The following is a 27,464-nucleotide window of genomic DNA, read 5'->3' on the forward strand; positions in this document are numbered from 1 at the left end:
TATAGAATCTTTATTTTGTAATGAACTCTTTTACCATATTGTTCATTTGTCAAATTTCTTTTTAATTTTAAAAGTCTGAACATGTGCAGGTTATAATGTGAATTGTTATTTTGTATCATATAATTCTTAGCTGAATAAAGTTGTAGAGAGATCCTGGCAAGGCATTATTTAGGAGGCCATTCCAGTTCGAAAAGAATCAACTAAAGTGAAGAAAAGTGCAATTTGGGGGGGGGGGGGGGGAAAGGAAGAGAGAGATAACTAGAGACAGTTATATTAACATTTAATTGTTAACACTTGGAAGATAGAGCTCTTCTTCATTAAGAGCTTGTTTTCTATGCCTAAATGCAGAGGTCTTCAAAGTTGGCAGCTTTAAGATTTGTGGACTTCAACTCCCAGAATTCTGGGAGTTGAAGTTCACAAGTCTTAAAGATGCCAACTTTGAAGACCTCTGCTCTAATGGATCCCTTAAACACAACATCCTAATGGAGACCTGAACTTGGAGCAGATGCTTCTTTTCTACATATACTGTTTGCTAACTATTTTGTAATAGATTTAGTTTTAGTGGAATTTAATAGTCAGAGGAAAACCTGAAGGCCTCTAAGGTGCACGTATTAATTTTGTGTGGATTTCTGTCAAGTTTCTTCGTAACCCTGTCTGTTATAATCAGTATCAGTCTTCTGCCATGATTATCTCCCTGAGTTTCAGCTCATTAGTCATGTCATTTATGCTCATTTCTTTGTGTGTTTTTTTTTTTTTTAGCCTCAACATGGCTGTAGCATGTCAGTTTGTGCTTCCACTCTTTCCCCCTCTCTTCCCTTCCCGGTCCCTCCCAGTGCTCCTTCCACCCTGCCATTAGCATTGTCTGCACCTCTTTCTTCTTCCTATCCTCGGACTACCGCGCAGGAAACTTTTGGTGAAAAGCTTTCCAAAGCCCTGGAGTGTGTCCTGCCCATGCATATCACCTCTCCACGCAACCAACGGCGCTCCAGCCTGCCTTCCCTCTTTGTCAGCCCTGTATGTCACTCTCCTGACACATTAAGATAAGTTACCACTAAATACATCCTGGCTTCAGTATTGGATTACGATGGAAAAGGCACCATGGTTACTCTGTGCTATAGGAAAGCTAATTCCTCTCCTTCCTGAAGTTAGAAATTAATTTGATCAAAGCTTTGGGAAAACGCTTCAATGTATCACATAAATTATAGGAGCAATCTGAAAATTATTGTATTATTTCAAAAACATTTGAATGTTTTCTCAGTTTGGATAATAATTATAAAGGTAAACACTACGGTTGATTCTCATTATTTGTGGATTCCATAATTGCAACTTTGCTTACTTGTTAAAATTTATTTGTAGTTGCAAAATCAATAATTGGGCCCTTTTGTGGTGATTCATGGACATACAGAACAGTGAAAAATTTGAGTCACCCAATGCAGACTTTTCAGGATGTGCTAATTCTGTATTTGTGGTGACTTTGTACAGCATAACTTCTGCAGACAATGAGGATCCTCTGTGTGCCAGGTTTTCTGGCAATCACATGTCCAACTTTTCTTGGCATAGTATGAAATGGTTTATCATTCCTTTTTCCAGGATTTTTTAAAAATATCCCTGCAGTCCTGGATTTCCTAGCAGCTTCTATTTAAGCACTAACCATGGATAGTGCAACTTAACTTTTTCTCAGAATTAGCCTCAGTCAATTGGGTGCTTCTATCTGTTATATGTTAGTAATCCTGAAAGTAGCATTTATTTATTGTTAATCAATAATTTACAGTACATGGCTGCCCATCTCAAACAAATGACTTTCGGTGACTAACAATAACAATAAAATAGCAAAAAACTCCAGATAATTTGCAGCCAAGTATTAAAAAGAAAATATAACAAAATTTCAATAGAAATACAAGATTTCAGCAAGATTACAAAATTAATTCACAGGGTCCAGCAGACTTAACTGTTACATAAGTTTGTCTGGTGGTGTATACATGTGTGTGTGTTCCTTTTCCTAAGATGGATTTTTAAAAATACATTTTTATTAAATTTCATTGTAAGATAAAAACGTAGGAGAAACAAAAATTAGAAAAATAAGAAAAGACAGTAGAATGAAAGAGAGAGAGAAATAACTTCCAACTTTCTACGGTACAGTACATTGCAAAAATAATACATCATCAACCTTTTGCTTCATATTTCACATTTCAAGCCAATTCTTTAATTACAAAATCATTCTAATCATCAAAATCTAAAATCAATTTTTTTTTCCAGTTTCAAGCAAGATACTTGGGTTTTTTTTATTATTAAATCAATTGGGGGGAGCAATTAAAATATTCAAAATTCACAAAGGAAATGGAAAATAATAAATATTAACCCTATAGGATCTAAAACAAATAGGATCTATAACCAAATATTGTACCATATTATTAATCCTCTGATGCATGATGATTTTTTAAATCAAACAATACTTCATTTTAAACTTACTTGCACTGAAATATATTTGCTATAATAATTTACTTACTGCGTGGATAACTTTAGGGACCATTTGCTTTAATTGCCTGAATAACTTTCATCTGTAACCTGTTGAGTCTTGGGTGCTGTCTGAGCTTGGTTGTTTGCAGACATTTTGGTACTAGACAAGATAATACCTTCAGTGCTTTTATCTGTCAACTTGATGATTTCTCTGCTCACGCCTAACTTCCAAGTCATTTATGAAGAAGGTAAAATCATGTATGTATTTGGCTAGACAAAGTAGTAAAGGCAATGGAAAGAAGGCAGAAACAATTTTTAAGCTTCATCTGTTCAGGAAGCAACTGTTTGCTCTACTATCATGGGGGCTAAAGAAAATTATTCTCAAGACTCACATTTATGGATTTCAGGAAGGGTAGAAGCTTTCTCTTCCTTAAGCCTTTGTGCCATATTGGGCCCCAGGGGTACTCCCAGTATTTTACGCACTGGGTGTTTTTAATTTTAGTTAAGAACAGTAATGGATTTCTTGTTTAATCTCTGGGTAGCAATTGGAGGTAAAAATAAAGCGCTTGTGATTCAAGTTCAATATCTTGCAACTACATGCATATATTTTCTTGGTGACATACAGAAGTGATTGCAATTATTTTTTTTAGATAAGGAGAGGAAATTAGAATCACTTTCCTACAGTACAAGAAAACATTTTCCTCCATTCCCAAAGGGATATGTAAGACTACTTGTCACTCCACATTTTTTTCTATGTCATAGGAGAATTTGCTGCTGCTTTTCCAGAACAATTGGAATTTTGATACATGGTCTCAATTGACCCCATTAGTATAAAGAAGAAAAACTGAGCATTTTAATCATATTGGAATGTGTTTAACAGAGCTTTATAAGAGATAACATACCCATTCTGGAATAATAAAGTGCAACACTTGACAAATGTAATCCCTTTGTTATAATTAGGTTTTGGAGGTGTGAAAACAATGAATAATTTCTAGGCTTGTTGCAGTTTAAAAGCAGATTCTCTTCCTATTTAGACAACTATTTCTCAGGAGGTGTATTGTATTGCAAAAAAAAAAATGTATTGAGAAATGATAGTTTTGAAACAAATCTAATAAAATGTGTTTATCTTAATAAAAAGATGGTTGGAAAAACAGCTTCTAACAAAAGCAAATATTCCTATAGACAACAGTCTCTGCCATGGATGTATTTAATGGATTTGCATAATACTCAAAACATTTTGTGCGTTAAATATAACCTAAGTGTAGCCATTCTATAAGGTTACTAAAGAGAGCCATTTATTGAGCTGAAATGGTGATATGTTTCTGTAATGTCTGAATTACTTGTCTTGTTCATGTCAATACAGCCTCAGTCCATGATGCATCGGTATGGGGGAATCCCAGCATTCCTAGATTCCCAAGTAATTTTTTCTACCGTTCATGAACGGCCAGGCTCTTTCTCACCACCACCCACCTGCCCTTTGGGGGTGTCCATTTCTCAACGGCGCAAAAGTACTTCTATCCTTGAAGCCCAAACTTGCCATTTCCAGCCCTTGTTCAAGACCAGTCAAAATCTACTTCTCCCTAGTGGTAGTCCAACAATTTGGACACCAGAGACATTAGCGACAATGAGCACAACTGCTCATAACTCCACAAGAGAACACATTCAGGCTAACACTGTGTCGAACTCGACTCAAACCTTGAATGATTACAGACCTGGACAAGCAACTTCGGAAGATGCTACAAATGCGTTGACCCAAGAAGCATTATATTTAGTGGGCATGCACTATCAATCTCAATTACCTGAACACTACGAGACACTATCCTATAAGGCTCAAGGAACTGAGCCAAACTTGCTGCAAGCTCCTGAAGCGAGAAGTGTACAAGGTGGCCCTCTTCAGAATTCTGCTTTTGAATATCAAACAGGGCAGACGTTTTTGGCAAGACAAGTTCAAAATTTGAGATTGGATTCTGGAATGAATCCATTATTGCCAGTGTCTGGCATATCAGCCCCATTGAGCGCAGACACCATACAGATGAATTTTCATCCAGTCTTTGTTCCACATTCTGCACCTGCTATACTCTCTCACAATGGGGATGGTCAAACAAGCGTGTTTGAGTTCCATGTTCAAACTCCCAGTGTAACTGCAGGAGAAAGTACAACCTTATCTCAGTGTGTTTATAGAAATCGTCACACAGATTTTAACCAGGAGGAGTCTATCCAAAGAACTTTACAGCCTGTTCGTCTTCAGCCTGTAAAAGAGGAACAGAGTAACTATATGAGTTCTGAGTTCATGATGAGCAGAGGCAGTTCTGTTCTCCAGAGCTGGCTGGAAGGTAGCCCAGGGTATTCCAGTGACTCATCACAGTTAACTTCTTCCGATACTGGTGATTTTCTGTCGCCCCCTCCGACTGGGACATCTGTATCATATGCCACAGATTTCTCTTTTTCTGCTTCCCAAATGGCTCAGAAGGTATTGCCAGATTCACAGATCTTCATCCACTTTCCACAGGGAACTTCATCTGAACAGGCAGTCTCTGCAATGGTTTCAACAAGATCATCTGCATTCTATTCTCAGGTTACCAGTACAAATGCTTCCAAATTTTCTTGGGTTTTTAGTGTTATTTTGGCTCTATAGTATAAGATTCCTTACATTCCTTTTTCCCTTCCCAAGATACTCTAGTACTGAAGGACAAATTGTTTCTCCAGGAATGTGTTGCCTGTTGAAACCATTCATCCTCAGTGGGACTATTCTGTGTAGCGTGTATTGATTGTAAGCAAATCTTGGTTGTAGGGCTATAGTAAAAAGTTATTACTTCATTGCATTAAAGTAAAAATCCTGTCTTTTTACTTATCTGAAGCTGAGTTTGGAAGCTCAGGTAAGTGAAATTTATAGCTTCTTTTCACCATCTGAAAATGAAAAATCTGGGAAGTTTAGATATTTTGAGAGCTCTTAGAAGCACTCAAACATCCTTGTTCATTTTTATAAAAAAATTAATCCAGTATTTCCTTATTCAGATTGTATATTATGATTGCTTAATGTAAAATCAACAGAAATGATGGTTCACATGTATGTTGTGCTTATACAGAACATATTTTGAACTTTGTAAAATAAATGTGCTGTGAATCCTTAATATTTAGCTATATAAAATTCAGGTCAACAAAACACTATAAAATTAATTAGGAGTAAGTCCTATGAAACTTAACAAAGCTTATTTTATAGAGAGAATTGTACTTACTGATTTTATGTTTTGAGGTTACAATCTTATACCAGCTTACCAAGGACTAGGCTCACTACAGGTAGTCCTTAATTTATGGGCATAATTGACCCTGGAATTATGGTTGTAAATTGTTGCGGTAGCAGTTGAGGCATCATGTGACTGGACCACATTTTTTGTGGTAGTCATTAAGCAAACGCCATAGTCATTAAGCAAGTCAATTTTCTCCAATTGAAGTTTCTTGTCAGAACCCCAAAATAAACATTAGACACTGGCAAAAAACACAGATCACAGTTATGTGACTGCAGGATGCTGCCAACGCCCCTAAATGGGAGTCAGTTGCCGAGTGTCAAAAATGCGACCACGTGATTATTTGGGGGGGGGATTGTTGCATCATAACTTCAAAAACAGGTTATAAGTAGCTTTTGGATGGGTCCATCATAATTTTGAACAGTCATTAAGCAATCGGTCATAAGTCAAGGACTACCTATAAACAATATGTGTCTGACCTGTAAATAAATATAAGTTGGATTACATTATGTATCGCTCAGCTTCTAAAATTGCATTACTTTGCACATACGATATTTTTATAGACGTATCATATGTGCAAATTAATGCAATTTTAGATGCTGAGCAATACATCATACATATATATACAGTATACTCAAATATAAAATTCTTCACTTCAACAAGAAAGTAATTTTGTCTCCCAGTTTTCCATTTTCCAAGATTCTGCCTTCCTCTCCCATCTTAAACATTTCAGGAAAGTTTACACCCCAATCCATAATTGGCACTCATTGAAGATATGCATAATAAGGAGTAATAGTAGTGAGACATGGGAGTCTGTCCTATCCGCTCCTCTTTCTCCTTGATTAATGTGGTCAAACTGTGGCAATGAGACATCAAAACACCACAGAAACACATAAAACTTGCTTAATTAGACAGTAGAGGAACTGTATCACAATAAAGTGTGTGAATTATACAATCTTCAGCTGTTTGAAAAACTACATAAAACAAAGTTATAAACATAGATAATTATTTCTGCCCCCTCTGGTCCACGGAAAAACCTCTCTCACGACACCGGTCCCTGGTGCCCAAAAGGTTGGGGGCCGCTGCCTTACATCCGCTTGCTATCCATTCTGTTGGGAAATTGTGTTATATGTCAAGTCCCTTTTTGGTATGGGACTTGTATTTTTTTTTCTTTCTTCTGTTGTTTCTATTACTACTTACTACTTTTTAAAATACATTAATGTTACCTAGCTTGGTAATGAAACATTTGGGAACCAACCCACAAGTTCAGAGAATGAATCTCCACTCTCATCCTACACCCAAGCTACAGATTATGTTCACCACTAACATAAACTTTTTAAAATGTTTATTTTCCCTGATCCAGTCTTGATCTTAGCAAAAAAGAAAAATCTGCCCTGTGTTCAGAATATTTAATTTCCTTCCATTCTTCACTAATTATCTCATCCTTCATCATAAATATCAAAACAGTCATGTTTTGATTCATTCTTTTTCCATATATGCCTGCACGAGTAGATATGGTTAACCACATATTTGAAACAATTCTTTTTTAAGCAGTGCAATATCTTTGGGTTTTCCAAAAGCCCAAACACTTTTTCTGTATTTTTGTTCCCATCTGTCCCTTCATTGTACCTAACAGGATTAATTTTTATGCATTGAATTAATTCAGAATATTACACCATTTTTCTATAGTTATCCCTGATTCCTCCATTACCATTTTCCACATTGGTAACATGCAGTTCTCACCTATATATGATTCAATATACTGCTTAGATGATACCAATTCATGCATTTGATTCACATTTCAGCCCTTTCATTCATATTTAAAGTTACACCTTCCGTTTCCTGCATGTCCCAAAGGTGCTTTTTCAAAAGGCAACTGGACTTTCTTTGTTTTTCTTTGAAAAAGGACCATTGAGACAACCATGACCTAGATAACCTAGAACAGGGGTCTTCAAACTTGGCAGCTTTAAGACTTGTGGACTTCAACTCCCAGAATTCTCTGCCAGCTGGAGAATTCTGGGAGTTGAAATCCAGAAGTCTTAAAGCTGCCAAGTTTGAAGACCCCTGATCTAGAATCTCCATAAATGTTTCCACATTTATTCAGCAATTCCACATACAGTATCAGACTACTTTCTTTTTAATCTATTATATCCTTCCTATTTCTCTTATTTTCGCACATGTGCAATTATTTGTTGCTTTATTTACTAAAGCTTACTCTTTACCATTTAATTCTCCACATTCCAAAGATAAATTTTGCATATGCTATGGCAGTTGCCAGACATTTAGCTCTGCTTCCATTGTACCTTTGACCAATCGTGATTTTCAGCTAACACTTTTTAATAAAATAGAGAACTTGGAGACTAGATGACCAGCATTGGTCCTACCTGTGCCTCATGCAACGTTATCTGCTCATGGGGTAAGAATAGTACCAGTTTTCCCACATTTTTGTAGCATGCCATAAGTAGAAACAAGGGGCAGCTTTACTTCAAGCATGCTTTTCCATGTAAGGTGGAAGTCTCTAATGCAGTATTTTTCAACCATGGCAACTTGAAGATATGTCGACTCCAACTTCCAGAATTCCCCAGCCAGGATGGGAATTAAGTCCACATATCTTGAAACTGCCAAGGTTGAGAAATATTGTTCTAATGTAAGTCTACCTTGCAAACTGCTATGTGGTTACAGCCAATATAAATGCATGTAATATATTGCACACTCAAACATGTACCTTGGCCCCAAAACATCATCTGTCTCTATCTAAACACTTTGTACTATTGATTGCTATCTTATTGCTATTACTTGTGATTCTAATAAGATCTGTGATGTGGGGGAGTGTTCTAAGAATCTTGGAAAATGAAATGAAAATATAAACAGTTAAGCAAATTGGATACTGAACCTTTCAAGATGGTTACATAATTATCAGAGCATATATTGCAAGACATTTCAAGAAACAGTATCCCCCGTCTCTCCCCCCAGGATGACTCCAGAATTGTGTTCCATATTTCCCTCTTAACATAAAGTTTTGAACACTGTATGCTTGTTTAATAAAAATTCTTACTGTACATTCCTATATTTTCAGCTTAGCTAAAAAAAATACCCACTTCTTTTGTATAGCTCTCCAACCCTTTTCTCTCTTGCCACTCTTGTATTGTAAAACCTAAATTCTGTTTTTTACTTCTTTGAGAACATTTGTTTTTCATTATATATTTAGATACAGTCCAATACATAATACACATGTCATTATATGGGAATGATTGCAAAAGGTGGTCATTGCCATTCCAGTTTTACATCCATTCATAACTGTGTTGTTTTGATTTTGCTTGCTTACTCATTCAAAATTTGAAATTACTAACCCTTGGCTTTGGGTGCTTTTTCTGGGAAAAAAAACCCAGCTGATTCTTACAGTATCTCTGAGAAATTTCTAATAAGGTTCTTGGATTTGCTTAGATTTGGTAGAAAATACCATTATTTCACCTCACTACAGTTCAGCATTTTGTCTTCCTGAGTGATAGATTAGGTTGATATAAATCTTTGAAAAACCGAAGGAAATTTAAACTTTTAAAATAGAGATCAGTAGCAATTTTCCTGTAGAAATTGAGTGTGTGTACCTATTTCTAGCACAGGCTCTTTTGGGATTTTTTTTTAATTAACACCCCCTCACACACCCCCTCACAAACACATATTGTATTCTTATAATACTAGTAACTGAGTTTGATTACTGGAAAAATGCAACTGCTTTAAAGTGTTACAGATGTGGGCACTGTGAAGTCCTTTTTAGACAATTGGGATTATTGCACAATTCTAATTGATTAAAATGAAATGCTTTTCCATTTCAGGGCAATTATTACTTTAGGTCATTATTGTTTCAATGTTCCCAATACAGAAATTGATGAATAGTCTGATTCTGATTCTTTTTCCTTCTATGCAGATGCAAGGGCAGCCATCCTCAAATGAATCATCAGTGAGCGCATCATCACAACTTTTGCAGCAAAATCAATTGGTAATGATGAATGATTGTTAGCTGTATTATTTTGTAGATTCAGTGATATCCCTCAAAAGTATTTTCATAGCATTTTTGGTGTTTTTCCTCTGGATTGATGTTCTAGATTTAAAAAATTGATATACTTACGGAAATACTATAAATTTAGCAACTGGTCTGATGCAACAACCAGACATTCTAGCTTTTGCACATTTTTCTGCTATTGATGCAGAAATATTTTCCATTTAACTCCACTCTTGCTTTAGTCTTTTCATTTTCCTTAGGCATAGAAGCCAATTTGGTGAGTTGGACCAGTCATGCTTTCTCAGCATTTTCAGTCCTCAGGTTCTGCGGATAAAACCCCTCATTGCATCATGCATTGATAGTTTTGCTGCAAGAACTAGCAAGCAAAAACAACTGTATACTGGACAAGTGTTAATAAGAACAATTGATTTCAGCTAAATCAAAAGCTGGTTAATTTGGCTAAACCTGCTCTTAAATTGAAAAAGGAGGACCTTTTCCTCCATTTCTATTTGGCTATGAATGTTAAGTGTCCAAACAAAATTTATTGGTTAATTGTATAGCTATCCAACTTATACACAGTATTTTAGAATACTGTTGCCTATAAAAGTTGATTTACAATTCCAAATATCCCCAGTGTTGAAGGGACTGGCTTGGACTGATTGTGGTTGTAGCCCAAGAGTATTTGAAAACTACAACTTGCTCATTTTATTTTAGTGTCCGTATGATTCCTGTTCATAGAATCCATGCTTGCAGAAGGCACACCTATTCCAAATTGAGTATTTTTTAAATGAAATATTTCTGAATTCATTCTCTTTTTTAATTTCATTTCTTCATTTCAGACTACCCAACAGCCAACCACCTCTCAGCAGACTGGGCAATACCAAGTTCCACAGCCACCAGCTTCCACTGGAGCTGCTCCACTACAGCCAGTAACACAACAAGCACAAGTAATGCCTATGCCTCAGGTACCTGCTGGGACACAGGTATAGTACAACTTGATATTTCTAAGCTGGTCTAAAGTTTATACTTTTACTTTCATGTGGATAAAAAAAACAGACTATAGATAACAGGATATGTATTGCGTGGAAAAATATAATAAAGGTGTGTTAATTATGAAGTCGATGAAAGGAAATCGATTTATGAAAGGGAAAGACATGCCTGCATGAGTTTGGACATGATCTAAAATTATGTAATAGGCTGGTTTTTGAAAAACGTAGCGTGCCTTTGGTATGTATAATTTCGAGAGTATATTGGAACCAATAGCTCAATAATCTCATACTGAACATTCCTTAAAAATGCTCTTTCCTATATGCCTTTCTCCTCTTGGCTAAGAAACTTTCCTGCTAGTTTTACCAAATATATTTTTATGCTTTCTTACTAAGTAAAATGTAACATTTTTTTCTTTCTTGCACTAATGCAATAAGAACATGCTTTCTGCAACCCTGCTTCTTAAAACTCTATCTCGATTTTTCTTTACCTCCCCAGCTTCCTGTTTCCCAAACAGTGCCGACCATCCAGGGTGAATCACAGTTATCTATGGGAGCACCTTCCCTTGCTCAGCCTTCAGCTGCCCCAGTCATGTCTCATTTCCTCCCAGTGGGACAGCCCATACAACCACCACTTCTTCCACAGTTCTCGGCCTCTCAGATGCCCATGCCAGCACCTCATGTGTCTGTGGCTCAGCCGGGTTTCCCATCTCTATCCATTTCTATGGCAACTGGCATTAACCAGCCATTGCTTACTCTGGCAACATCTGCTGCAGCAACTGCTATTCCTGTGGGTTCAACAGTTGTCCCTAGCCAGCTTCCAACTCTCTTGCAGCCTGTGGCTCAGCTGTCCAGCCAGGTGCTCCCACAACTTCTTCAGCCAGGTGTTCAATCCATGGGATTGCCTTCTACGCTGGGACAAACTGCTGAAGTTCCACTTCCAGCTACAGATGCTCTGTACCAGGTATTTTGGGAATCAAACAAAAGTCCCTCTCTGTAATCTCATCAGTTCCCCAATGTTTTAATTTCCATGAAAAATCTTGAGTACAGGAGCTCTGCTTTACATGGAAGAAGAATAAATAGGTAAATATAGTTTATCAGTGTACATGGGAATCTTCTGATTTAAAACTAAATCTGTGTCCAAAAAACTGAACCCTTTAGTTTTTTAAAAAAAAGCAGAAATGCTTTTATTTTAAAAAGTAGCATTTATTAATTAATAGTGCAAAGGCAGCTATTAATGTCTTTAAAAAAAGGTAAAATTACTATTTAAATTCCATGTCTTATCTTATGCTTAAATATAAGAAGGGATGTGTAATAATTCAGATGCTTCCTTAGAATTGCTTGAAGAAAGTGAGAAATTACTAAGATAATTTTTTTGTTTAAATTTTGGCTATTCAGTTTTCACCTCTTAAACTAGAAGCTACACTCTACTGGGAGTACAAACAATATACTTTTGGTTGGTTGGTTTTTTTGTTCTGTAAAGTTCACTGTTCCTTTTTACATTATGAACATGCTCAGCATATTCTCTCTAATTTTAGATTATGAAAATACTGTTTGCTTTATATTTTGCCAAACACCCCTCTTAGAATTAAAAAAAATGGAAGGGGGGGTGTCAGATGAAATATAGTTTTTTTAGTATATATAGTTTTTTTCCAACTTTACCATGAGTAGCATAGTTCATCTTGAATTTTAAGTGTTTGCAGCTGAAGCTCTTCTTTCAAAGAGGAGTAGTTGCTTGTTACAGAGATCCAGGCTGCATGTTAGCTTGAAAGGTAAAGTTGACCCTAAGGCAATATGCTATGGAGCTTCTGAAATAAGATTTTAAGTCTAAATTGGTGGTTGGGCAAAAAACACACTTTTAACAACTTGGCTTGCAATTTCTCCTTTCTTGTCTATTTCATACTGTTTCATACAAGTCACACTAAAATAAGCTAACATGGCTTCCTCATTTGTCACAGGGCTTCCCACCTCGGCTACCAGCACAGTATATTGGAGACTCAAATATTGCTTCCTCTTCTGTGGCTTCTGCTTGCCTTCCTTCTGCAGTATTGTCCCCTCCTTTACCCACAGAAGCATTGGCTCAGCCAAGCTATCTTGCTGCGGTAGGGCAGCCTTACATGGAACAGAGTGTTTTAGTTTCTTTGGGCAGTCTAGGAGGACAGGTTCAAGTGCCCCAGTCTGCTTCCACCCAGCAGACAGCATTAGAGGTAAATGGATGAACTGCATGTTGTTGGGAATGTGCTTTAGAAACGGAATTTCAGAGCATCAGTTATAGAGCCAGTCCCGTTTTCAGATTCCAGCTAATACTGTATGTTAACTTTCAAATGAATTTCTCTTACAGCAGAATGTGATGCCAATGTGGAAACCTTGTTGCCCCTGGCTGTGCTGTTGGGAAGTGAGTGGGCCTCCCAGATGCAAATTACTTGCTAGTACTTCTCTCCTGGCTAGTAATGCCCTTTAAACAAGATACAGATTCTCACTAGTACCTGGAAAAAAAATCTTTCCTCAGAACTCTTCTCTGCAGCCTTGTTATTAATGGAAGAGATTTGAATTACCCCTGCATTCTTCATTGGCTTTTCTGTTGCACATTCTGCTAGTAAGATTTCTGGTTGCATGGCAAGCTTTGATGTCACATTAATCTCATGGTTGACTTCTTGAATTTGCACGAGAAACCCTCTGAAAGTTAACAGTTTGAATTCATTTAGATGCTTTAAAAGATGTAGAGAGAGTGCTTTTCAAAAGCTTCTAGTTGCATAGATGATTGGACTATGATATCAGATTAAAAGAAAGAGTTTAAGAAGGTACTTGAATGTTAAGCTTTCTCATTGCAGGGTACAACTCCCGGAATCACGCAGATTGCACCTCCAGAGCCTCAGCCTTCAATACAGCAGCAACCTTCACAATCAACTCCATTAGTTTCTTCAATAGACAGGTAAATAGTAAGCTGCTGCTTTTGAAAGTCAGCTGTGATAGCAAAGAATCTGATTTTCTTATTGTCGGGTTTGAGAATGTTTTTAGTTAGTCCACTGTAGTACAGTGGACTAAAGCACTGTATTTAACATCTGCTGCTTGCAATTACTGCAAGTTCAAATCTCACCAGGCTCAAGGTTGACTCAGCCTTCCATCCTTTCAAAGGTAGGTGAAATGAGGACCCAGATTGTGGGGGCAATAAGCTGACTTTGTATAAATATACAAAAGAATGAAGGCTATTGCTTAACGCATTGTAAGCCGCCCTGAGTCTCTGGAGAAGGGCGGCATATAAATTAAAGCAAAAAAAAAAAAAAAAAAAAAATTGCATGCAAACTGAAACTGTGTTTTTCAAATTGGAATAAATTTTCCGAGATATTTAGAGCATGCAAGAATCCAATACATTCAGCATAATCACCTAATAATAACTTTACTGTTACTCTTGAAGAAGATGAATCTTCCTTAAAGTAGATGATACCTTACAGTAGAAAACTGCATAATGTTTTTAATTTATTGGGCTGTTGTAGATAGAGTCATTTTGGTGCATGTTATTCCATTCTTTAAACCAAACTCCCACCTCCGGAGTTTTTGTCCTAGTCCTGGAACAAAACATTCTGATTTTGTTCTGAGCAAAAAAACAAAATCAGTCTGTTCTAAGTGTCCTCATTGGTTTGTTAATTTCTGAGTCATGATTAGCTCGAGGTTTTGTTTTTTTCCCCTTTTTAAATATGCTTCCAAGTTGACATTGCAGGTATTAGTTCTGTCCCTAACACTCTTGGCTCAGACCGATGGAGCAAGGAGGAAAGGTGGTTGGAGAAAATGGCAGTTGTACAAATCACATGTTTCGGCTCAGAGGAAACACTGCTCATAATAATGTTGAGGTTACAAATTCTAAGTTACTCAAAATAGTTTCTTTATTGAATGAAGACAAATATAACATGTCTTCTATTAATTTATAATATTATATGTGAACTTTATATTGCTATTGTTCAAACAACATTATTTTAGAAGAGGATGCTTAAATACTCAATATACTTGAATAAAGAAAAAGAACGAGCCCACCATAACTAGCTAAAACAAAGAAAAGAACTGTAAAAGCAATTTCATTTGTGAAATGAAAAGTATTGCTAACAATCTTTTTTTCTTTTTTAGTGCTCATTCAGATGTTGCCTCAGGCTTAAGTGATTGCAATGAAAATGTTTCAGCATCCAGTGGTAGACACGAAGGGAGGACTACAAAGCGGCATTACCGTAAATCAGTACGCAGCCGTTCTCGTCATGAGAAATCTACACGTCCCAAACTGAGAATTCTTAATGTGAGTTACCTATTTGTGTAATATGTATTGTATTGATTGAAATATAGCACTAAGTAGTTTACTCTGTCAAAGAAGCTGGTTCCCATCAAGATAGAAATCAAAAGTCCACTTTTCCAAGGGGGTAGGGGAGGGTGAGATTCAAAGATATCCTATTAATATATTTTATGACCTATTGTAAGATTTACAAATATATACAATTGCAGTAGTGCTGTTGATGTTACTGCTATCATTGTAAAATGATTAGTGAAAGCTAATTATTTGTCACTGTGTGGGCAGATTTTTCCCTTATGAAATGCTACTTTGTCTTAGCCCTTAAGCCTAAATCTCCTGTAGGCTTCTTGTTTTGTTAGAGTGTTCATTTTCTTTTTCTCAACGCACTTTAGACTGGTGGCTCTGCTTCTCTCCTGCACATTACTTTCTGAGCTAGAAAGAGGAATAGTGTCCCATCTAGATGACTACTGCACACCACTGGTTAATAAATACTGCACTAGAGCTCAGCATATCTTCTGTAATCAATTTGCATTTTGAAAACAATTCTGTTTTTCCAGGTTTCAAATAAAGGTGATCGGGTTGTGGAATGTCAGCTAGAAACACACAACAGAAAAATGGTTACTTTCAAATTTGACTTGGATGGTGACAATCCAGAGGAAATAGCTACTATAATGGTAAAACAGCTCATATAAGGACTTAGTTCACTGTTAGCAGCATTAGTTTCATTAACCTACCCTATCAGATTTTTGTCTCCAAAAATTTTAATTTTGGTACATTTTCCTCCTAAAATCTATACTATACTCCTAAAATCTAAAGTCTATTGCAGTTTCTGCCCTCTGTTGAACAGTCATCTTTTTTGTATGAAAATGGTTAAAGCAAAATTCGGATGCAAGGATTATTGCCTTTTTTTCTGAACTATCTTTTATTTGGCAAATAGCTGCTTTAGCAGTTACTGTTTGAAATTCTGAAATCAGATGGTTACTGAGTAGCTTTACGTTTAGTGACAAGTTTTTCTCCCGTCATTACTAGTGTGTGTTTGCAAAAAGATATAGCAACATTTATAATAAATGTTTAATATGTTTGTATTGCTTTTCTTTTCTTTTTAAACTTGTTAATCCTTAAAGGAGAAGAAATTAAAATAGTGATTTATAGTAAGCAATGAAAAGTGACAAATGAGGAGCTCTATGCCAAATATAGACATATAGGGCTGCAAGCTGCAAAAATCCACGTGATCACAAATGGGTAGCCAAGTGATAGAGAAAACTGTTGCCAACTCAAGATAGTAGTTGCCTGGATGTTTACTGTCCAGAATTATAGTTCTGATAATACTCAATTCAACTAGCATTTGTACATTTGAAAATCACTTGCCATTTTTTGGCTAGAAGATAGATGAAAAGAGTGTGTTTCCTAGAATGGTGTGCAATACATCTTTTACAGGTTTTCTAGGAGAGTGTTGCTATTTGCTCCAGACTATCCTATAGCAATTCTATAATTGCTGTAATTCCAATTTTACATGCAGGTGCAAAATGAATTCATATTAGCAATAGAGAGAGACTCGTTTGTTGAGCAGGTTCGAGATATTATAGAAAAAGCAGATGAAATGCTCAATGAAGATCCCAGTATGGAGGCAGAAGGCGATCAAAGTATGGATGGTATTCAGAACCAGGTATGGCTGATTTTGATGTCCTAGCATTTATCTTAAATTGTTTATTTCCTTTTTTTTTTTTTTCATTTTTGCTAAGCAATCATGACAAAAGATATTTATAATCTGAAATTGAACCATCATATGAATAATTGTGGGTCTCTGTCTTCTCTCTCAGCAGTATTGTCCATTTTATAACTCTTTATTGTAAGTTTTATTTCCTTCCCTTCCTTAAGGTCCTTTGCTTAGTTTCCACAGGCAGGAATGTGGGCATAAGTATGTTCGGTGGCAAGTAGCCTCTAGTTTAGAAATGTGTAGACTTCAACTCTCAGAATTTCCAGCTACATTTTAAATTTCTGAACGGTGAAAAATACTGACTTAAGAAGACATAACATAGGAAGGGGAAATTATGAGGAAGAAAGAACTACAAATTTAGTCCATCTTAAGGGTAAATAATGTGTCTTAAAGTGCCCATCTGTAAGCAATTAAGGGTAAAGAGAAATGTGAGGGAACCTTACCAGTCTTTTAGCAAAGATGATAGAATGTCCCTCCCTCCATCTCATTTTTTATTGCCCCAACTTACTGAATGGCCATTTCCTTTTATTTACTGTCCGTGTTGCAAACTGAAAAGGCAAATTAAGTACCTAGGGAGAAGGCCAGTGAGGAAACTAAAGTTGCTTTGAAAATTGAAACATTTGAGAAATGTTTTTCTTATGTCAAACTTTCAATGATTAGATGATTTTAGTATTTGTTTAAATCAGTAATTTTCACCTGCACTAGAGTTGTCCAGAACAGCAAGCTGGGCAGTATATAGATTTAATAAACAAATCTAAAGATACAGTTTTCGCAGATTTAACAACACTTAAAAGCAAAATATCAGATTATTTACAATTGAAGCTATGTGTATTTCAGTGAGCAGAGTTTCTGTTCTGGGGTAACATATATTATAAGTAGCTGGAATATGGAGAGTCAGTTTAGTATAGTGGATAATTTGTTAGACTGTAAGTTTTAGATCTTCCTTAGGCATGAAGGTCAGCTGTTTTTGGGCCAGTCACTTTTTTTCAGCCCAACTCACTTCCCAGGCTGTTGTTCTAAAGAAAATTGGAGGTAGGAGCATTATGTACACCATCTTGAGTCAAACAGAGAAAGGTGAGATAGAAATCAAATATATACATACACACACATGCCTAACTAATTAATGGTTATGACTATAATTCTGAGATTTTCCTTCGTTACAGAAATTGGATGGAGACTTCAAGCAACCGGATCCTGTTTCTTCCATGCCACAAAAAATAGGTAAGTATTATTAAATTCTACTATGATTTGGCATTGGTGATTTTGATTTTGGATACTGTAAGGTTTCAACCACCTATTTCATTACAATTAGTCCTTGCTTATTGCCTGCTTATTGAGCAACCGTTTGAGGTTGCAACGAGTGGTACTCACAACAGGTCCTCAAAATTCTAGCTGTTCCAGCACATGGTCATGATTTGTGATCTTCCATGCCAGCTTCTCACAATCAAAACCAATGGGAAGCTGGCAGGGAATGTCACTATGTCACTCCGGTAAGTTCCCGTGGTCCCCCTGTGCTTCGATGGCACCACAATCTGTTTGCCCTGGCTCCCTAGTTTGTGCATGGACTGCCTCAACCCCCCCTCCCCCATGATACTCCCTCATAGCATTCCCCACCTCCTGCTTAATGACCTACGTGTCACCAGGCTACAGTGATGATTAGGACTGCCAAGATTGTCATCACTTAGTGGTGCAGTCACAGGATGTCATGTTTTATGACTGCATTGCTTAGCAGTGACAATCCTAGTCCCAATTTGTCATCATACATGAGGACTACATGTATAGTATTGAATTAGAAATTTGATTGCATGTAATTGCACAGCTATAACCAATTACTTTCTTTCTTGTTATTTTAGGTGTACCTCCTAATTCATTTACTCAGGTAGTCCACTCTGCTGGAAGAAGATTTATTGTCAGTCCTGTACCAGAAAGTAGATTACGGGAACAGAAATTTTTCACTTCCATTCCATCAGAATATGAGCTTTTTGATTCATGTAAGTTAAATAACATTCTTACACAAAATGTTTGTTTGTACTGCTTTCAATTAACCCAATTAAGCTTGGTTTAATTGGGCTTCTTTTAATAAAAAATTGTGTAAATTACCCTAACCCAAACATCCACCTTTCACCAGATATACATATCTAGAGCTTAAGAATATCTTCAAAACAGGAGTGAAATCCAACATGTTCTGACAGGTTCTGGAGAACCGGTAGCGGAAATTTTGAGCAGTTCAGAGAACCAGTAGTGGAAATTTTGAGTAGTTCGGAAAACCAGCAAATACCTCTGGCTGGTCCCAGAGTGGGGTGGGAATGGAGATTTGCAATAGCCTTCCCCTAGGAGTGGGGAGGGAATGGCGATTTTGCAGTATCCTTCCCCTGCCACGCCCACCAAGCCACGCCCACAGAACCGGTAATAAAAAAAAATTGGATTTCACCACTGCTTCAAAGATTCTCTTTGTATGACTATTGACATGTGACATGCCATTTTTATCTATATTGGGCTTTTAATCTTTCTTGTCTAAAGCTAACCTGAACAATTGTGTTTATCTGTTCATGATATCACATGACATTTTAAAAATAAAAACAATCAAAATGAGATCATAGGAAAGATTTAAAATATTAACTGTCTCATGAGTTTTCAGCTGTTTTCCAAGTTTTAAAAACATGGGTCAACTGGTAATAGTATTTAGTGGTTTTGTTAGTGTCATGTGCTCCTGCTTTAGGCTATATTTGCTTTCTGTGTTTGTACACACACACACACACACACACACACACACACACACACGTTCTGTATTGATTTTAGAATTTGATTAATTTATCGTAAGCTATTGTACTCGTTTGTAAGGAAGACGGTACAGGTGGTCCTTGGTTAATGACCACTTGTTCAGCGACCATTTGAATTTATGAGTGATCTTTGAAGTTCCATCTGCGGCAGCACTCCCATCGTCATGTGATCATACTCAGGGCAGGAGTGTCAAACTCGTAGCATCACATGACTTTTTCACATTTGCTAAACCAGGCATGGGCAGCACATGATGCATCTGGCCCACGGGCCATGAGTTTGACAACCCTGTTCTGGAGGGTTGGCAACCGACCTGGATTTTCAACCATTGCAGTGCCTGTGTCTCATGATGATAATTTTTGACCTTCCCTGTCGGCTTCTCACAAGCAGAGCCAATGGAGAAACCAGCTGAAAGTTGGAAGTTGTGGTCCTCTCAAGACCTCACTTAATGATCCGCTATAATTCACTGGACAATGGTAATGGGACTGCAGGGACTGCTGTCACTAAGAAGCAGAGTCATACATTGTGCTTTATGACCTCATTACTTAGTAACAGAAATTCTGGTTCCAAATACCGTTGTTAAATAAGGACTATTTATAGAAGTGCAAACTACATTAGCAAGCATTTAGCATTACATTCAGTGCCCTTCAGTAAATTTTCCTGAATAGGTCGACTGTGTCTTTTTTCTTTCAGTTGCTTCCACATCTCATGGTCCTGGGATGAATCTCTCACATTCTGCATCATCACTCAGTCTGCAGCAAGCTTTCTCAGATCTCAAGCATATGCAGCACACTGAAGGACCTAGCACAGCTCCCCCAATTTTTAACCAAGCTGTGCCTCCTTTTCCTACTGTAGCTTTAGGTGCCAATGGGCTGCCATCTACAACTGTAACTGCTTCTTCTGAGTCACTTCCTCCCTCCACTAGTATTTCTTTATCAGCAACTCAATCCACAGAAACGGGGTTTCCAGCAAGTGAAGAATTGTCAGTCCCAAGCTCTCCACCACCAGTGTTGCCTGGGTCACAGTTAAATAGTGGGGTAGCTTTGAGTGTCAGCGCACCTTCATTTTCATCAACAACTGTAGTCCAGGCAGCTTCTGCTACTGGAGAAATTGTTACTAGTATTAGCACGCCTGCTTCTCTGACGTTGCCACAAGCTGCAACAGGGCCTAGTGTTACAGTATCAGGTGTTATGGCACCATCAGTGCCACCCCAGCAAGTTGGTAGTGCTGTTTCAACAACATCTCAAACAGTTCCTGTATCTATGGCCCAGAACGTTGTTTCACAGTCTTCTCAGTTGAACACCAGCACTTCTGTTCCCAGCCTAGCAAAAATGGTAGTGGTTAGTGTGCTGCAGCCAAGATCAGAAAGTGAACAGGCATCAGAAAATCCACAGTTGTGCCATACAGGTGAAGTACCTGTGCATGTTTCTGTACCAATACTCTCTACAGGAGCCTCAGGTACGTCTAGCAGCAGCTGCCAGCAATCTGTGGTACAGCCACTGCCCGTCCCACCTATAGTTACCTCATCTAGCTTTGCAACATCGTTGGGTGCAGTCTCTACCCCAGTATTACCCCAGGTCCCTTTGCCTGGTGCCCTACCACTGGCACAGCCAGTAGCTAATATACCTGTTGTCCAGCAGACTTTAATACACAGTCAGCCTCAACCAGCTCCATTACCCAATCAACCTCATACTCATTGTCTAGAAGGGGATATTGACACCCAGCCCAAAGCACCTGGCATAGATGACATAAAAACCCTGGAAGAAAAGCTACGATCCCTCTTCAGTGAACATGGTGGAATTGGAACGGCTCACCCCTCTGTGTCCCTGGAAACATCTTTAGCAATGGAGGCCACAGCCATTCCTGGCTTACCAAGTACTACTGTTGCACCCACAAAGCCTGTGGCATCCATTCCAAGTACCAGTGTGCCACCAGGAAGTTTGGTGCTTGGTCCAACAGGTCTTCCTGTCATGACACCAGTTGCCACTCCAGGACAAGCAGGCACCCCAATTAGTTCTGTCTCAGTGACGTGCTGTCCTGCAACAGCAACAACTAAACCAGGGACGCCTCCTTCAAAACCACCTCTTATCCGGGCATCGGTAAGGAATCCAGTATTTTTATCAAAGCGTTTTAAATCGCATCAAGTGAAAAGCCTGCTAAATATTTGTCTATGCTTTCCTTGTTCAACCTTTATAAGTTTCTTAGTGTTAGTTCATCCGTTTTAGTTCTTTGCTAAATATTATAAATATTAGTGCTTTCTGTATTTCTGCTTAGAAAAGCAAAGCAAAAGAGGAATAATAGATACAAAAGTTATGAGTGAGGTGAAAGGAGGTGGATAGAGAAAATGTTTACCTACTTATCATAATAAAATGTTGGCTCCCTCAATGAAATGGAATGATAGGGAATTTGATTGGATAAAAGGTATTTCACAATATCACACATATTAAATTATAAATTACCACAAAACACTGTGATACCTACCAACTTGGATGGTTTTAAACCTGATAAATTTATGGAGGGATAAGGTTATGGTGACTAAATATCATCATAGCTGTGTACTTTGTAAAGTTATATATCTGCCTCCTCAGTTAATCCAGTCTAGTGGTTAAGGCACCAGGCTAGAAACCAGGAAACTCTTGAGTTTTTGTCCTGTCTTAGACATGAAAGCCAGCTGGGTGACTTTCGACCAGTCACTCTCTCTCAGCCCTACTCACCTCCCAGGTCCTTATTGTTGAGGGGAAAATATGAGGAGGAAGGTGTATTAAGTATATTCATCACCTTGAGATTTATGAAAATAATAAAGGTGGGATAAAAATAAATAAAATCTATGTGTGTGATGCACAGATATAACACAAAATAACAGCTGTTCATTGCGAATGGTCCTTGCTTAACAGCTTCACGTTCAGTGATTATCTGAAATTACGACGGTGTTGAACAAAGTGGTAGTTATGACTAGTTCTCATATTTACGGCTGTTGCAGTGTCCCACTGTCATGTGATCATAATTTGTGACTTTCCTCTGGCTTCTGACAAACAAAGTCAATGGATAACTGGAAGGAAGTTGTATGTCGGGGTCAGTTGAGGTTCTTGCTCAACTGACCTACAGGGTTCTCTCCTAATGATGCCAAACTGCCAGAACAGCCATTGCTAACCAATCCGGTCTCTGTACTATAACTATAATTCTTTGAATGATCATATGTACATTCATGTGACCCTTTCCCTGCTAAATGTGCTTATTAATGGCACATTTATTTATAATGGCCTGGAACAGAGTAATTACCAGGAAATTGAATGCAACAGGATGGAGTCTATGCCAGGCTCCAGTAACTAAGGAAGACATGTTAAGATTCTTCTGAGCAATTTTCTTTGTTGCTTCTTATAGACAGAAATCTTGCCAAACTAATGCACTCCCTTCCTCCTTGGAATCTGGACAACATTTCATCACGGTCTATCTTTGAAGCGTAGCTTTTTGCCAATAAAAACTCAGCCAGAGTATGTTTCAGAATATTGGTTTGTGTAGGAACATACCCCATATGTGTGAATCCCCAAATCACTACTTTAAGATCTTCAATCACAGCTGAGTAGTGTGCTTTCTTCATTTAGATATTAAGTGGGAGAGATTCATTGCCAAATTAAAGAGAACATTGATGAACACAAGGAAAACTAATAGATTACAGGAGTTTGAAAAAACTTGGATGGAGACTGAGTTTATTTTTAAGTTTTCTGGAAGAAAACAAATCAAGATCAAATTAACTCATTCTTTTCTTATCAGGTTACTTACATGATAACCTTTGTGTTTTCTTATGTAGAATTAAAAATTTCCCCAAACTATTCATATATAAAGATATATTGCAACAACTTGTAATGTTTTTTCAAAAAAAAAAAAGAGAGAGAGAGGTAGATATCATTCCAGACTAAATTTTATACAGCTACCTATTTTTGATGGAGGAGTGGAGAGGGAGAGGTTTAAAACTCTGCATTCCATTCTTTAGACTCACTGCTATTACGTATAATGGAATTATCCAGAACTTTGTTATTAGGCTGATATTTTGGTGCATCTGTTTTAACAAATGTTGGTAACATAATTTTTCCCCTCTTCAATTTGCATGTTCCAGTATCTTTTAATAGAACAACCAATTTTATAGTTTCCTTTAGCATATTTGTTAACTTTTTCCTTCATTTGCATGGTAGCTAGGGCAGTCTCATGAGCAGTTCAAATAACTGTAACCTTCAACTGTAACCTAACTCTAGCTAATCTTGCTTTGAATGTATTTATTTTTGAGTTAAGCATATGACAACTACTTAACCAAAGACAGTATGCCTATGTAAACCATATACGTTCAAATCCCGTGTAAAATACAGATGGGGTTTAAAACAATAACTATTCCCTCAGTGCTTCTTATTAAAATACTAGTGGTGTGCATTAACCATTTTGGTTTGGAATTCATTTTGTCACATTGAAAATTTGTCCAAATTAGCTTGGGTTAAGAGTTTACCCAAGGTCTCTAATGAGATTTTTGCCTTTCATTGATAAGCTTGAGAGAACTACAAATGAATATGGCTTTCTTATTTTTTAACAGATTGGGATAAAAAGTTCCAAGCAAAATAAATACCTTTAAAGTAATAAAAATTGCTTAGTTTTAGACAAAAAGTTATACACTTTTTAAAGGGAAGTGCCAATAATTGATATTTTGACAGAACTAAACTATTTTTTCATGAAATATATTCTGCCCACTAGGTTTCAGATTATCATCTTCCCCCCCAAAAAAAGGAATGCACATTCCACTTATTATGATCAAAACTTGGGGTCTGAAAATGGTTACTTTCTTTGTTTTTGTTTTTGGTGTATTACTGATATAAAGAATTTCAGCAATTAATCATAACTGAAGTTAATGATGTTATTTTAACTAGTGAAGGCTCTAGAACAGGGGTGTCAAACTCAAGGCCCGGGGGTCGAATCTGGCCCATGGGGTGCTTAGATCTGGCCCACAGGGCCACCCTGGAAACAGCAAAGGACCAGCCTGCGGTGCCTCTGCCAGTGAAAATGGGCTCCCGAGCTCCGTTTTTGGCTGCGACAGCCACCTGCAACCCTCTGCCAGTGAAAACAGAGCCACACGCAGCCCTCCCGACCTCTGTTTTTGCTGGCAAAGAGTTGTAGGAGGCCATCACAGCCAAAAACGGAGCTTGGGCGCCCATTTTCACTGGCAGAGTACTCGGGCCACCACAGACGCCTCCAATACAAGTGATGTCGAGCTGGCCACGCCCACCCCAGCCATGCCCCCCCCCCCCGCCTGCCCCTCGAGGTCAAACACAACTCTGATGTAGCCCTCAATGAAATCGAGTTTGACACCCCTGCTCTAGAATGAAATACTTTGGTTCCATGTGAAATTTAATTTTTTGCTTCTGTCACTAAACTTTAATTTCATGTCTATCCATAGGCACTACCAGTAGGTTCTGAACTTCCAACTGGTGCTCTACCCAGTGAGCAGCCGCCACCCTTTCCGGGACCTACACTAACTCAGGTGCTCTACGGCTATCTGCTTCTCCTGTTTTTTCTTTCAATGAGCATGCTTCAATTAAACTCTATTGCATGATAATTCTTCCTACACCTTCTTTTATTAACTGGGCAACTTTTTCTTGCATAATCTCACTTAATAATAGAGAGACTTCTTATTTAAAGGTATTTTTATTTTCAGTCCCTCTCCCTCCCAGTACAAAATAGCTGCTGAACTTTTCTGTTAACTGGTTTAAAGATATTAAGCTTCCTTGATATCAGTGCATAATTCCTTTTAAATGTGTTCTGACGTTTGACGTGTAATTAGTTTGTGAGATGTATTTTTTTCCCTTAAAAAAAAAAAGTACAGCCAGTCAATAAAGTCCTGGTGCTTCATGTTTAGTTGGTAATGGGGACCACTTCAGGGAATTGAGATGAAAATACAATGTCCCTGTTTTTGATAAATAGTCAGCTAGAAATCTTTGGGGCATTTAAAAGCAATTTTTTATAGGAAGTATTATCTTCAAAGCCTGCTGATCAGTATATAACGGTATGAGTCTTTTGAGTTCTGTGGATCTTGATTATAGGAATTGGAGGGATCATAGATGAGTTATGACAGTTATCCTGATGGGATACAGAAGTGGTTTATTATTGCTTCGTTATTCTTTTTGATTTTCCTGTGTAGTCTACAGTTCTTGTCTCCCATCCAAATACTAACCAGCCCTAACTCAACTTAGGTTTGGAAGCCCAGTCAAGGTTGAACGTGCAGTTTCATCCGCTGAAAACTGTTGTTAGATACCGTATCTACATTAACTAATGCTGGAGAGGACTATGTGGATATATCATTTTAGAGTTAGCATGACTAAGATGTTGGGCAAGAACTAGAGAGGGTTAAAATTCACACTCAGTAATAGAGACCAACTGAGTCACTTTGGGCCAGCCACTCTCTTGAGGCAACCTACCTCATGTGGTTGCTGCTGCACTGACAGAAATAAGGACAATTCCTATGGAAATGGCTTCGGGCTTTTAGAAGAAAGGCAGGATCTCCCTCTCTCTCTCGCTCTCTCTCTCTCCCTCTCATTCTCACTCACTCTCTCTCTCTCCCTCTCCCTATGTCTCTCTCACACACACATACACAAAACACAGAGAAAGAGAAAAATAAAAAGCAATGTCATGTATGATTACATTTATATTGCAAGATATTTTTTGGGGGGGCCATGTAGCCTCTTGTGTTGCAAACACTGTCAGTGTTGTGATTGAGATGTGCAATATTTGTTAAGTTAATTTTAATGTGTCAATTGCTGCTTGCTAAACCAAATATAGTTAATGGTTAAACCAAATCTTAAATCTATGCTGGCTTTCTGAGAATCGGTATTACTATAGTCCTGCTTGGGACTATTCAAACAAATAAACTGCTAAACTCTGAATTGTACAATTTAAGATTTATTTATATAAAGTGTCTTTACCTAGTGTCTGTTTTTTTAAAATATTTTCAGTACTATTCCTTCATAACACAGTGTTAGAAGGGTTATAAAAATACAATTGGATATGCTTGAAATCTATATGTAAACTTGATCTTGTAAGTACAATAAAAAATAACTTATTAAAATTGTTACTTTGTTAAACAGATAGCATTCTACATAGTAGTAACTGGATTTTGAAATCATCACTCTGCACATTGAGAAAAGGGCTCTGAATCATTAGACTTAGATTCTTTCTTAATAGGCCTTTGAATGATTGAGCCCGAAGAATCAACTAAATCGTTAAGATGTTTTCCAGTGTGTGAAGGAAATAGATGGCATTGGTGTTCCATTCCCTTTTTCGATTATTGTGCTATATAGCAAGAGTTGATATGTACACATGGATTACCAATTTACATTAACTACTTAATGTAATAAATATGAATCAAGTAGATGTGATTGTAATTTTACTTGTGCATTTGCCACAGATAATTTGTATTTAATCCACATTTATTATGCAAAAATATGGTTGTTGAGAAATTTCTAAATGGCAGTATGAAAAATACAAAGGAATGGGTAGGCATATTTATATCCGCTCAGAAAAAAGAGGATCTGTGAGGTTTGTATCTTAACAGACACAATGGCTCAGTAGACTTATTAGTGTACACCTATATTCTGTTTTAGTGTTTGCGATATATACTTCCAGATTTTTTCAAGTAAGGTTGCTATGAGCAAACTGAAGCTCAGAAGCAATAAATGAATATAAAATTAGAGACTTCATACATATGCCAAATGCCTTTGAATATGTTTGAACAAAAAGCTATAGTTTTGTGGATATAAAGATATGACTATTCAAATGTTTATTGCATGTTAAAGAACTTATGTGTATTGGGAGGCTTTTAAGGAGCAAAGTCTAATTATTTCCTCCTTCTTCTAGTCCCAACAACCTCTGGAAGATCTGGATGCCCAGTTGAGAAGAACTCTAAGTCCAGAGATGGTTACAACAACTGCATGTGTAGGTTTTGACCAAAAATAACTTGAATATATTCACATGC

The 27,464-nt window shown here is 37.3% G+C and overlaps 2 protein-coding genes across 3 annotated transcripts in view; both read left to right on the forward strand.

Annotated features, from left to right (window-relative positions):
* Positions 1-27,464, forward strand: part of WNK1 (WNK lysine deficient protein kinase 1) — a 128,130-nt gene that overhangs the window by 79,131 nt on the left and 21,535 nt on the right. For both annotated transcript variants that reach the window (XM_070947706.1, XM_070947707.1), the window contains exons 9-21: positions 9,628-9,699; positions 10,542-10,685; positions 11,188-11,652; positions 12,647-12,895; positions 13,520-13,620; positions 14,808-14,970; positions 15,519-15,635; positions 16,481-16,627; positions 17,842-17,899; positions 18,532-18,669; positions 20,150-21,555; positions 24,894-24,977; positions 27,347-27,424. In XM_070947706.1, the coding sequence (XP_070803807.1) occupies positions 9,628-9,699; positions 10,542-10,685; positions 11,188-11,652; positions 12,647-12,895; positions 13,520-13,620; positions 14,808-14,970; positions 15,519-15,635; positions 16,481-16,627; positions 17,842-17,899; positions 18,532-18,669; positions 20,150-21,555; positions 24,894-24,977; positions 27,347-27,424 (3,222 nt within the window). The remainder of the gene's footprint in view (positions 1-9,627; positions 9,700-10,541; positions 10,686-11,187; positions 11,653-12,646; positions 12,896-13,519; positions 13,621-14,807; positions 14,971-15,518; positions 15,636-16,480; positions 16,628-17,841; positions 17,900-18,531; positions 18,670-20,149; positions 21,556-24,893; positions 24,978-27,346; positions 27,425-27,464) is intronic.
* Positions 3,785-5,092, forward strand: LOC139319542 (uncharacterized). Its single transcript, XM_070947438.1, has one exon. It carries the CDS (start codon positions 3,785-3,787, stop codon positions 5,090-5,092), a length of 1,308 nt encoding a protein of 435 aa, XP_070803539.1.

This window comes from Pituophis catenifer, unplaced genomic scaffold (genome assembly GCF_029215685.1).
Source record: "Pituophis catenifer annectens isolate HBS135680 unplaced genomic scaffold, rPitCat1.0.hap2 SCAF_7, whole genome shotgun sequence".
NCBI lineage: Eukaryota > Metazoa > Chordata > Lepidosauria > Squamata > Colubridae > Pituophis > Pituophis catenifer.

What these genes read in the sequence shown, in the direction of transcription:
- LOC139319542 (XM_070947438.1), top strand. Translation starts at nt 3,785, where the DNA reads ATGTCTGAATTACTTGTCTTGTTCATGTCAATACAGCCTCAGTCCATG.